This window comes from Dipodomys merriami, unplaced genomic scaffold (genome assembly GCF_024711535.1).
Source record: "Dipodomys merriami isolate MVZ:Mamm:240054 unplaced genomic scaffold, mDipMer1.0.p SCAF_6, whole genome shotgun sequence".
NCBI classification, from domain to species: Eukaryota; Metazoa; Chordata; class Mammalia; order Rodentia; family Heteromyidae; genus Dipodomys; species Dipodomys merriami.
In genome coordinates, this window is record NW_027206179.1 from 33947675 (window position 1) to 33959398 (window position 11724).

General features: G+C 54.2%; 1 protein-coding gene across 1 annotated transcript; it reads left to right on the top strand.

The window, feature by feature from the left end:
- Positions 1-7424: 7424 nt before the first annotated feature.
- Pou4f1 (POU class 4 homeobox 1) lies at positions 7425-9378 on the top strand. Its single transcript, XM_070001945.1, has 2 exons — positions 7425-7547; positions 8230-9378. Exons 1-2 carry the CDS (start codon positions 7425-7427, stop codon positions 9376-9378), a joined length of 1272 nt encoding a protein of 423 aa, XP_069858046.1.
- The last annotated feature ends 2346 nt before the right edge of the window (positions 9379-11724 follow it).

Sequence of the window (11724 nt, forward strand, 5' to 3'; positions counted from 1 at the left end):
TTATGCGACTGAGGTGGTCTAGAATACCTTGAGTTTCAGCCCCACAAGGTAGTAGATCCCTCTATGCTGTCTCTAAGTAGGTAACCGAACCTCTACTAAAGATGGATGGTATTAAACAATTGTGAAAAGGTTGGGTTGTATGTGTTTATCATGTAGGGGTGTAAAGATCTTTTCCGAACACCCCCCACTCCCCATGGGGCAAATGTTTGACTTAGGAATTTACTAACACATCATAAAGGAAGATATAATTCTAGTTCAATTTGTTTCTTACAACATTGGCGAGTGGCAAACTTTCCATTTTGAAGAGAGCCTGGCCATAGTGAAACATTGGCATCAGATTCCCCTTTCCCCCACACGCCCCTTCACCCCGCTAGGAGGACGGGACTTTTTCTGCCTGTCTGGATATGCTAGAGGAGGAGCCCATTTAGCAATTGTCCCGACAGCGGAAAAAGGAAACGTGTACTATAGTCAGAGCTCCCGATGGAGAAAGATTTCCCGCACAGCTTCACCCCGGGATTGCAAGTAGAGCTTTTCTCCACCCCTGGTCCAGTCCCTGGCGGCTCTGGGTCCTGCCCCCCAGCCTCCTGGTCGGGCGGCTCGCTGGCGAGACAGTGACTCCCTGGGCGCTGGAAGGCTTAGGAGGGGACGGGGGCGGGGGGAGGATGGGGGAAGAAGGGGGTGCGGTCCATCAACTGTCCATTAAGTCAAGCCTTGACTAGAAGGGATAACCTCGCCTCTCCCCCATGGGGTCATGGGCGGGGGGCGGGGGACAGAGTTAGCGCTGGCTCCCCAGCCTGGGTTCAGGGGTCCCTCCCAGCGAACTCAGTCCCCCCGCCCCATTCCCCGTCCCTTTCCCCTTAATTCCCGGGTCAGATCGGTCACGTGGGGGAGCACCAAACCCCGGAGCCGGAGTTCCTGCGCTCCCGCGGGCGCCCTCAGCTCGTCTCGCCCGGCCAGGTCCGCAGCTGCTTTTCATTTGACGATCACTCCAGAAACCTGGCGATTAAGACGCGAAACCAACAAAAAGAGTGTTTCTTTCCACCTTAACCTTGCACACAATCCTTTAACAAATTAATTAATCCTAATGAATTAACACTTCATTTATTTAAACGCGCTACAGTCCATGAATTAAATTTTCATGCAGTGATTAAAGGCTGTTAAAATATGCATGATTTCGTTAAAATTTTATAATAAATCAGGGCAATGTGTTACATGACAAGGCAACTATTTCCCAGTTCCCCTCGCAAGGGGCTTTGATTTGTGCGGGGCGGCGGGGCGGCGGGGCGGCGGGAGGAGGCTGGCGGCGGCGCGGCCGAGCGGCGGAGCCGGGCGAGCGGGACCCCCACCCAGCTCCGCGCGCTCTCCCTCGGCTTTGGATTCGCCGCCTCGCCCGTTTCCTCCTCCGTGGCTTCGGGGACCCTCGGGGGGGGGGATCCTGCTCCCCGCGGCCGAGCGGCGCCCGCGGAGGGCGATCGGCGGCCGCCTCTCGAGTCCCTCCCGCCCCCGGCCCCCGGCCCCGAGCCGCTGCTCCGCGGTCCAGGCTCACGCGCAGAGCTCGGGCCACCGCGGGGCGTCCACGCACCGGGGTCGGAGCGGCCGAGCGGGGAGAAGGGCAGGGGACAGCGCGGCCATCACGTCGCGCGTGGGTGGTGGTGGTGGTGGCGGCGGCGGGTCACGGGCCGGTGTGTTGGTTGATTGGTCGTTGTTTTAACTCGGGGACGTGGGGGCGATCCCTTCGCAGGGCCAGCACGGGGTGAAGCCCAGGGAAGGGCCGGGGACCTGAGTCACAGGGGCCCACGGCCGTGTTGGGCCCTACTTTGTTCCCTTTGGGTTCGGGGCAGGTGGTTTCTGGCCGCTTCCAGGCCGCGCCCTGTGCCTCGTGGCGGGGGGCTTCCTCCAGGTCCCCGGGGCCCAGAGCTGGCGCACAGCCACCAACTTGGCCGGGACGCATCTCCCCCGGGGCTCCGGGGCAGCGCGGAGATGTGGGAACGCTGTGCTCCACAGCTAGGAAATTGTCCCCCAGTGGAAGTCAGAGTTGAATGCAATGTCCAGAAGAAAGAAGACAATGGATTTTTTACACCCACTCCCCCAACCCCCCGTTCGTTGACTTTAGAACTTTCTCAGCCAGTCCCAGCCGAAAGCCGGATCGGCATGGTCGAGCCCTGGAACCCTGCAAGAGAGGAGATTCGATGTTCTCAACACGGCTCAGCCGGCCGACTCGGGATCTTGGGGGAATCGAAGGAGGAGGCGAGAGGCCGCAGGTGCTCAGCAGTGGGCGCGGGGGTGGGGGGACACAAGGACAGTGGCCTCAAGCAAAGCCCACAGCCATCCCGAGCGACAGGGCTGTCCTGGGCCCTGAGGACCACCACGGGCGGGGCCACCGTCCAGCACCGGGCGGAGTTGGTGCTTTGGCATCCGGCCTGACCAGCGAGATCTGGGGACCCAGGGTGGGAGGGGTAAGGAGATCAGAGGCCAGCACAGCACGGAGAGGGCTGGGGGAGACCCCGGCCAAGACAGGCAAGGCTTAGCTTTCGGAGAGACTAGAGATCAAAGTAGCCTGGGAGAGGGGGGGGGCACACTCCAGGGTTCCACACTCCAGGCAGACCACAGCAAACTAAGGTTTACTGGGATATAAACGGAGGGCCTGTTAGGAGACCCACAATCCAATGCCTACCTTAGGGCCTCTACTTCTCTCCTGCTTGAATCTTAAGCTTGCGCAGTGTTCTCCAAAAACGGCGATCTGGGCGGGGGGGGGGGGGGAGTGGGGGCTGGGGTACCCCCCCCCACCCAGCAGGCAGAATGTTTGCAGAGAGTGAAAAGTGACCACATTTGCAACTGGGCTATGCCTGCTAGATACCTATAGATACCTGGAGTCTGTGGAAGAACAGACCTCTGGCTTTGGCCTTCTGGGGGATGGGGGAGAGGGGGAACAAACCCTTGGATTCCCACAAGAGCAAGGCCCCTGACTCCCCTCTTCTGTTTTACACTCAACCTCCAGACACCTTCGTTCTCATTTGCCAAGGCTCCTCTCCAGTCTCCTCTAACCTGGCCTGAACAATTCCGATTCAACCAGAGAGGTTTAAAAAGACAGGGGTTGCTCCGCCATAACTTCCCCTAGACACCGGGAGAGTTCACCCGGAATGGTGTGGGGTTTAGCGAGGACCCTCTCCCACCAGTCCTCACTCCAACCAACCAGTCTACTCTCCAAGCGCAGGAAAAAAAGGTTCTGCCAAAGAAAATGTGAAGGAAGGCTTGCCAAAGGAGGAGGAGAAAATTAATTAATGAGGGAAAGAAATGTGTCTTTGATCCAGATGATAGACTTCCTGTCCCTGGGGGCCGAAATTCCTAGGAAATCAATAGTCATGCATTCATTATCCCCCCCCCCCCCGCTCTTGATAAAATGCAAAGCTATGAAATGAGGGCGGGGGGGGGGGGGACTCTGTGTTGGTCATTAAATAAGAAAACAGCGAGGGAAAAATTGTCCAGGAATCTATGCCAAGGCTCAGACCCCATGTGGGAGTCATTAACACAGACAGGGACCAACGAGATACAAGAGTTGCCAAGGCAGGAAAACAAAGCAGTGCCATATGGGAAAGCTGAGTGGAGACTCACCTCCCTTCCCTTATATCCATCATAGATAGGGCACTAGAGCAGAACTTGATGGGGCCTCAGAATTGCAGACAGAGGTACCAGTGTTCCTTATTGGGTGGCCTGGGGCTGTGGCTCAGCAGGAATGAGTCTAATAACCCTCAAGAATCACCCTCCTTCCATCTTCCCTGCTACACCTGTACCACAAACACCTTTCTTCTGTGGTTTCCTCATTCTCATAGATTCTAACCTCCTAGAGGGGAAAAACACAAGATTTATAGCTTTTATTTTTCCTGTGGGTGCTGGGCCTAGGGCTTGAACTCAGAACCTGGGTGCTGTTCCCTGAGCTTTTGTGCTCAAGGCCAACACTCTACCACTTCAGTCACAACTCTACTTTTTTTTTTTTTTGTAGTTAATTGGACATAAGAATCTCAGGGACCTTTCATGCCTAGGCTAGCTTCAAGCCATGATCATCAGACCTCAGCCTCCTGAGTAGCTAGAATTACAGGTATGAATCCACAACACCAAAAGTTTTTAATCTCATTTTATCTCTAGTGTCTTACACTGGTGTCCAGACTGGGGCTCAGCAAGCATTTGAAGAAAGAAAATGGAGTAGTAACTGAATGTGAAATAACTAATTTCTGAAAAAGAATAAAGATTTATAACTCTGCCCCGGGCAAGCATGCTCCCATGCCCAGGCTCTACCTCCTATATAAGGTGATGCCCTCCAAGGCTCTTCTTGGACCCCTCTCCTTGGTCATCTCCAGCTTGACCAGTCTTCCTTCCTAAACACATATATTGTTCCACAATGATCTCCCCAAGTATCATGATGGGGAAAAAATGCGGCCTAGGTAGGCTTCAAGTCCATGAGTGGAAGAAAAGAGAAAATTGTACCTGTGACCTTTTAGTTCTCTCTGCAAAGAAGGAGGCATTCTGGGTAGAGGTCCCACCTCACTTAGAGATGAAAAGGCACTTTTGTTGTCCAAGGAGAGGTGAGATAAGGAGGGGGTCTTGCTGATTTCAGGCCCCTGTACCACCTTTGGGAGTTATTGGAGGTCATGGTTTATAGGTTTCCTTGGAGTAGTAGAATCTCTCCCTACCCCCTCCCCTCCCCCTCCCCTCCCCCTCCCCTCCCCCTCCCCTCCCCCTCCCCTCCCTCCCCTCCCCCTCCCCTCCCCCTCCCCTCCCTCCCCTCCCCTCCCCTCCCCCTCCCCTCTCCCTCCCCTCCCCTTCCCCTTCCCCTCCCCCTCCCCCTCTTCTCTCTCTCTCTCTCTCTCTCTCTCTCTCTCTCTCTCTCTCTCTCTCACACACACACACACACACACACACACACACACACACCCCTCTCTGAGAGCTACCTGGTTACAAAACTTTGCTGTCCCCTTTTCTGTCTGTTCTGCACCCTTTAAGATTTTTAAAGGCAAGCATTTCCAGTGGGGGGGGGAAAGATGGGGGGCCGCCGGAGCCAGGGTGGGTGGGTGAATACTGTGTGTGCTCCAGGCACTTGCCCTGGGTGGCAGGGAGGGGCTCTTTCTTACACCCTGCAGGAGAACAGTGGGATCTTCCATGGGTGTCAGGATGGATTAGGTTAAACCTGGACACCCGGTGAGACAACGACCACAGGACTCACTCTTTCCCTCCAGCTACATCCCGCTCATGGTCTATTCCCCGTGGAGATAAAGTTACATTTAGCACTCCCAGGGGACTGCATAATGGATGGAAATGCAGCTCCTTTCACCAGCAAGTGAACATCCTTCTCACTTCCCTCTAGGAGAAAGGGAAGGGAGGGTGGGAGGACAGAAAAGGAAAGGGAAAAGAAAAGAAAGAAAAAGCCATGGTGACGCCTGTGGGCTATTCTTGGAATCCTAATGGGTGAGTGGATACACTAAATACACATACATTAAGGCAAAAGAGAAAAAAATCTACCAACATGCAGATTTACAATTATAGAATTGAGATCTGCCCTTTGACAGAAACGAAAACCTCCTTAATGTGGAATAGACCTGAAAGATTATTTATCTGATCCCTGCTTTCCGTAAGAAGCCCCTAACCACTGGTGGCAGATGTGATAACATCTGGATGGTTATTATCACCCCAGGCTAGCACTTGGTCCCCAGAGACTTAAGCACCTGAACTGTGGTTCCCCAGGGAGCCCCTTGATCTGCCTGCCACATGAGGGCCATTTAACAGGTTGGCTAATTGATTTATTCTTCTTAGGTCTTGATTTCACAGTAATTAAAAAAAATTGAAGGCTCTTGCCTGGCTTGTGCCTATTCTTTCAAATTTGATTTGAATTAATATTTCGAATCACGCCTCTTTCTTATAGGTTAGCTTCTTCCTGTCTCTGATTAAAGAAAACAACATAAGCAAGCAGAGACAAGGGGGGAGGGGAGGAGGAACAAAAAAGCCAGGAGAAAGTTCTCTTTTCAGTATTATAATCCTTTTTTCCCCTGTGAAGTGATTTTCTTTTCCTGAAGTTGCAAGGAAAGCTCTGTGCGTGTGCGCGAGCACGCACGCGTGCGTGTGTGTGTGTGTGTGTGTGTGTGTGTGTGAGAGAGAGAGAGAGAGAGAGAGAGAGAGAGAGAGAGAGAGAGAGAGAGAGAGAGAGAGAGAGAGAGAGAGAGAGAATATGGAGAAGAGAAGATCCCAACTACACCCTGTTAACTGTTTTTCCCTTTTGATTACTAGATGCCTCAGATCACCGGGAGCTCGTTTGAAAGATGGGTTTGTACACCGTTAAAGAAGACAGACAATAAGAGAAATGCAGAATTTCATTTCAACAGCCTTTCCCGAGTAGAAAGCACCTGCTCCTTGTGGCTCTTAAGTGGCTGTCACTGGTGGTGCCCGACACAGTTATATTCACAACAACAACAACAAAGTATGCGGAGAAATTAAATTATGTGGAAATCAATAGCGTCTGACTGCTTCAAACAAATGTCTGTCACCACGATTATTCTCCGAGAACCTATTTATAAACCTTGAAAGGAGCTGGTTCTTGCAGCAAAAGACAGCATCTTCCCCATTTCTATGTTGTTATTTTTTTTCTCCCATGCCTAGGAATGCCTAGGCATAATTTAACATACAAATGCCCAGCAGTATACATTATATAACAGCTTGTTAGGAGTCCAGAAGAGGAGGTGTGCCTAAGTAATGCGCATATATTCAGGAATAGCTAGCGGAGGGGGGAAATCACGCACACACGGAGGGGCGCGCTTACATCCTGTCATTCTCCCTCCAAAAGGTGCCTAGTCTTAAGACAATAGCTGGCCCTTCTGATCTTTGCAGACCCGAGGTGGAAAGGTGGGGCGTACAGTGCGCATGCCTGTACAGCTACAGGTGCATCACCTGCGTTGTCCTTACGGGTGGTCACTATAAGAGCGTCTCCCAAGCGCTTGTGGCGGCCTGGCGAGTGCGCGCACGCGCGCGCGCGCGAAGACGCACAGCGCCGGCGAAAAGTGGAGCGCGCGCCAGACAGACGGAGTGAGCAGATGCCTGTCAGCGCGGTGGGGCCGCGAGCTCTCGCGAGAGCTCCCCGGGCCGGCCGCGAGAAGTGGGGCTCAGGTGTAAGAGGAGTGCATCCCGTCGGCGCGCGGGGCTAGAGCTCCAGGAGAAGCGGGACCGGCGAGGCCGGCGCGCGCGGCGCTCTGCGCGGTCAAAGGGACCATCGGGCGGCGGTCAGAGCAGCAGCAGCAGCCGCCCGCGGAGCAGCCACCGTCACCCGCAATAGCCAGAGCGGCCGCAGCTTCGGAAGGAAGGCCGGGGGGCGGGGGAGCCGGCGCGCACACTTTCCCGCGGACTTTCGGAGTGTTTGTGGATTTACATGCCAAGCCGCCAAGATGATGTCCATGAACAGCAAGCAGCCTCACTTTGCCATGCATCCCACCCTCCCTGAGCACAAGTACCCGTCGCTGCATTCCAGCTCCGAGGCCATCCGGCGGGCCTGCCTGCCCACGCCGCCGGTAAGCGCCCCGCGCCCGCGGCGCCGGCCCGCGCCACCCCCCCACCCCCCTTCGAGACGCGGCAGGTCGGGTGCCGGAGTGTGCGGGTCCCGGCGCGGGCGGGCGGAATCGGGCACGGGTTGGTGGAGGAAGCCCGCCGGGAGGCACGCTGTGTCCGGCGGAGCTTAAGGTCGTGATCCCGTCCGCCTGCGACCCGAGCGGGGAGTTCTGGGGGTGGCCGCGATGATGCTCGACTTCCCTTCACTTTCTCTGTTAATTTCACGCCTCGAAAACAGGCGATCTCTGTGCGTGTTCGGGTGTGCGACACGGGTCCCCAGCTGCGAGTTACATCTCCATTTCTTCTTCTTGTTCTTCTCCTTTTCTTCCGTCTTTTTTTTTTTTTTCCGTCTCCCACATTTCCTTCCCGGAATGTGTTTCCGCCGTGTCCCCTTCTCCCCCTTCTGCACCCCACCCTGCGCCCCTGTCCCTGGCGTGCCCCCCGTGTGTCCCGTCTCTCCCGCTCTCCGCTCTTCTCACTCCCCCCAACCCGCCCCTCCACGTCGTTATTTTTGGTTGCTTTGTGTTTGCTTTTCGCTGGTTGTGCTTTCCGGCTCGTGTGTGTGTGTTGTTGTTGTTGTGTTGTTTTTTCTTTTTGGTTTTGTGGTGTGTGTTTTCGTTTTGTTTTGGTTTGTGTCGCCTGCAGCTGCAGAGCAACCTCTTCGCCAGCCTGGACGAGACGCTGCTGGCGCGGGCCGAGGCGCTGGCGGCCGTGGACATCGCGGTGTCCCAGGGCAAGAGCCACCCTTTCAAGCCGGACGCCACGTACCATACGATGAACAGCGTGCCGTGCACGTCCACGTCCACCGTGCCGCTGGCCCACCACCACCACCACCACCATCACCACCAGGCGCTCGAGCCGGGGGACCTGCTGGACCACATCTCGTCGCCGTCGCTCGCGCTCATGGCCGGCGCCGGCGGTGCGGGTGCGGCGGGCGGCGCCGGCGGCGCCCACGACGGCCCCGGGGGCGGCGGCGGCCCGGGAGGCGGCGGCGGCGGCCCGGGTGGCGGCGGCCCGGGGGGAGGCGGCGGCGGCCCCGGGGGCGGCCCGGGGGGCGGCGGCGGCCCGGGCGGCGGGCTGCTGGGCGGCTCGGCGCACCCGCACCCGCACATGCACGGCCTGGGCCACCTGTCGCACCCGGCGGCGGCGGCCGCCATGAACATGCCGTCCGGGCTGCCGCACCCCGGGCTGGTGGCGGCGGCCGCGCACCACGGCGCGGCGGCGGCGGCGGCGGCGGCGGCGGCCGGGCAGGTGGCGGCGGCGTCGGCGGCGGCGGCGGTGGTGGGCGCGGCGGGCCTGGCGTCCATCTGCGACTCGGACACGGACCCGCGCGAGCTCGAGGCGTTCGCCGAGCGCTTCAAGCAACGGCGCATCAAGCTGGGCGTGACGCAGGCCGACGTGGGCTCGGCGCTGGCCAACCTCAAGATCCCGGGCGTGGGCTCGCTCAGCCAGAGCACCATCTGCAGGTTCGAGTCGCTCACGCTGTCGCACAACAACATGATCGCGCTCAAGCCCATCCTGCAGGCGTGGCTGGAGGAGGCCGAGGGCGCGCAGCGCGAGAAAATGAACAAGCCCGAGCTCTTCAACGGCGGCGAGAAGAAGCGCAAGCGGACTTCCATCGCCGCGCCCGAGAAGCGCTCCCTCGAGGCCTACTTTGCCGTGCAGCCCCGGCCCTCGTCCGAGAAGATCGCCGCCATCGCCGAGAAACTGGACCTCAAAAAGAACGTGGTGCGGGTGTGGTTTTGCAACCAGAGACAGAAGCAGAAGCGGATGAAATTCTCCGCCACTTACTGAGTGGGGTGGGTGGGAGGCGCCGGGCGGGGCCGAGAGGGGGAGCCGTGTGAGGAGGGGGGGCGTTTCTGGGGGCTTTTCTTTGGCCTGCTTCCCCCTCGCCCCCCAGTGATGGATCTGGAGTGTCCGTTAGTTATCCTGCTTGCATCTGGGGAGTTTCTCCTCGGGTTCCTTTCCTCTGCCCCACCCTGCTCTCCCTGCCCTAGCCGGTCTCGCCTAGAGGAGGGGGAGGCTGAGCGTGAAGAAAGGGGAGGCTGGAGACCAGGGAGAAGTATTGGGGGTTGACCGGGAAGCGGGAGGGAAGGAATGTGGAGATTGGAGCAGGATGGTTCTGAGGGCTAGGGTGGGGGAGATCGGGGAAGGGTTGGGAAATGGATTGTGTTTGACCAGAGACAGTTAAATCACTTATCAAAAAAAAATCTTCCTGGGGACCAAGGAACTATGTACAAAAACAACCACCACTAAAATAATAACAGTTACTAGACAAATAAAGACAAAAACAGCAAAACAAAAGCAATGAAACAATGCTTTAGATATATTCAGCTCCCAGGAGCAGTAATCTGCAGCTTCATTTTCCCTCAAGGAAGAGAAAAAATGAGCACCATATTATTACCACCGCCCCAACTCTACACACACGAACTGAGTCAAAAAAAAAAAAACAAAAAACCCAAAACCAGAAGAACTGGAAGGTGAAGTTCTGGGTAGCGAACAAGCTAGTCGGTCTGCCTGTTTAATTTTCCCCTCTAAATCTCATCATCCTCTTTGATTTATTTCCTCTGTTATAGAGAGACTCAATGGCAGCGGAAGTAAGTAGGGCACAGCTTCGAGGAGCCTGGGGTTATAGGCTTGGTTGCCTATTTAGATAGAATTCAAGTTTTCCAGCTGCCCAGTGGCTATCCTGTGGTCTGGGCTGGGGGTCAGGTCAGGTGAGGGACTTTAGGAAAGGAGAGTTAACCACAATCTAAGAAGCAGAACTTTGAGGGTCCCTGCAGCAACTATTCTAGAAAAAGAAAATTAGAGTAAGATCTTACTTTTTTTTCATTTTTGCTTATGTCTAAGATCTACAGAACAGACTTTGAAAATAATCTATCTCCCCAGCACACACAGGATTTAACCGTATTTCGTCCATTTTTTAAATCTCTTTTTTTCAGAGTCTGATCTATTTCAACCTGTACACTACCCCCGCCCATTCATTCAAATACACTGATAGGGTAGAACCTATTAGGAGAGATTCTTCCTCCCGTTTTTTCACTTTTCTCCAGTGGATAAGACTCATTTTGCTCTTCTAAGTCCCATTTACTCCTCTTGGAGAACATGAAGTTGTTGAAATGCTCAGAAGTTTCTGCTTTTAGTTGGGGGCCACCAGAGATGGCTGTGAGAAGATCACCTAAATTCCCAGAAGAGAGAGAGACAGATTTAATGTCCCCTCCCCCCTTATTTATTTCAAAGAGGTCTGCATGTTCCCCAGGGGAAAGCAGAACAACTGTTTTCTTTTGTTGGTATTATTCAAGAGTCATTTATTACTGGGATAAATATTGGGTAGCAAAAAGTTTAATTTGCACTATCAGTTTCCCAAATAGAAACTCATGTGTAGCATTTCATAGTCATTATCAAGGTATTTAACAAGCTGCTGATGGGTTTTTTCTTTCTTTTCTTTTCTTACAATGAGAAAGAGATGTGAAGGTGGTTAGTAAAATGCCTGCTTTGTGAACAAGAAACTCTTTGGTTACTCTGAGGGTTGTTTGTTACCATCCTTTATGTCTTTAAAAATAAAAACAGCAAATGAGAGGGAAAAAAACTTTACTGTTAAACAAGACAGAAACCATGCATGATCTGAAAGGTGCAGAAAGAAACACAATTAGGTCTCACTCTGGTTAGGCATTATTTATTTAATTATGTTGTATATTATTGTTTGCAGCGCAAACATTCTATGCATTTGAAACTGAGCACTAAACTGGGCTAGCTTTCTGGTAGACCGTTTTGTGGATAGTGTGATTTCACAGTCTACTTACTGCCTGTTTTCACGGAAAACACGACACTTGTCATATTCTTGTATTTAGAGGAAAAGGAAGAAAGGAAGATTATTGTAAATATTTTATTTCATGCACACATTCACACAGTGGTTACAAACTGCCAGCGTTAATCCTGAAATGCCTCACGGATTGATCTACCTGTCCATGTATGTCTGCTAAGCTTTCTCCTTGGTTATGTCATTGCTCTATTACCTTTTCCCTCCCCCACTTCTATCAGAACCATTCTGTGCGTCAACATCCACCAGGGGGATGTGTCCCGTACACTTACAAATAAAACAAAACTGAAAGAAGAGCAGTTTTATGATTTGGGTGCATT

Excerpts from the sequence above, each read along its gene's own strand:
- Pou4f1 (XM_070001945.1), top strand. The coding sequence starts at position 7,425 with ATGATGTCCATGAACAGCAAGCAGCCTCACTTTGCCATGCATCCCACC. Across the intron at positions 7,548-8,229 it reads CCTGCCTGCCCACGCCGCCG|CTGCAGAGCAACCTCTTCGC; the intron begins GTAAGCGCCCCG and ends TGTCGCCTGCAG.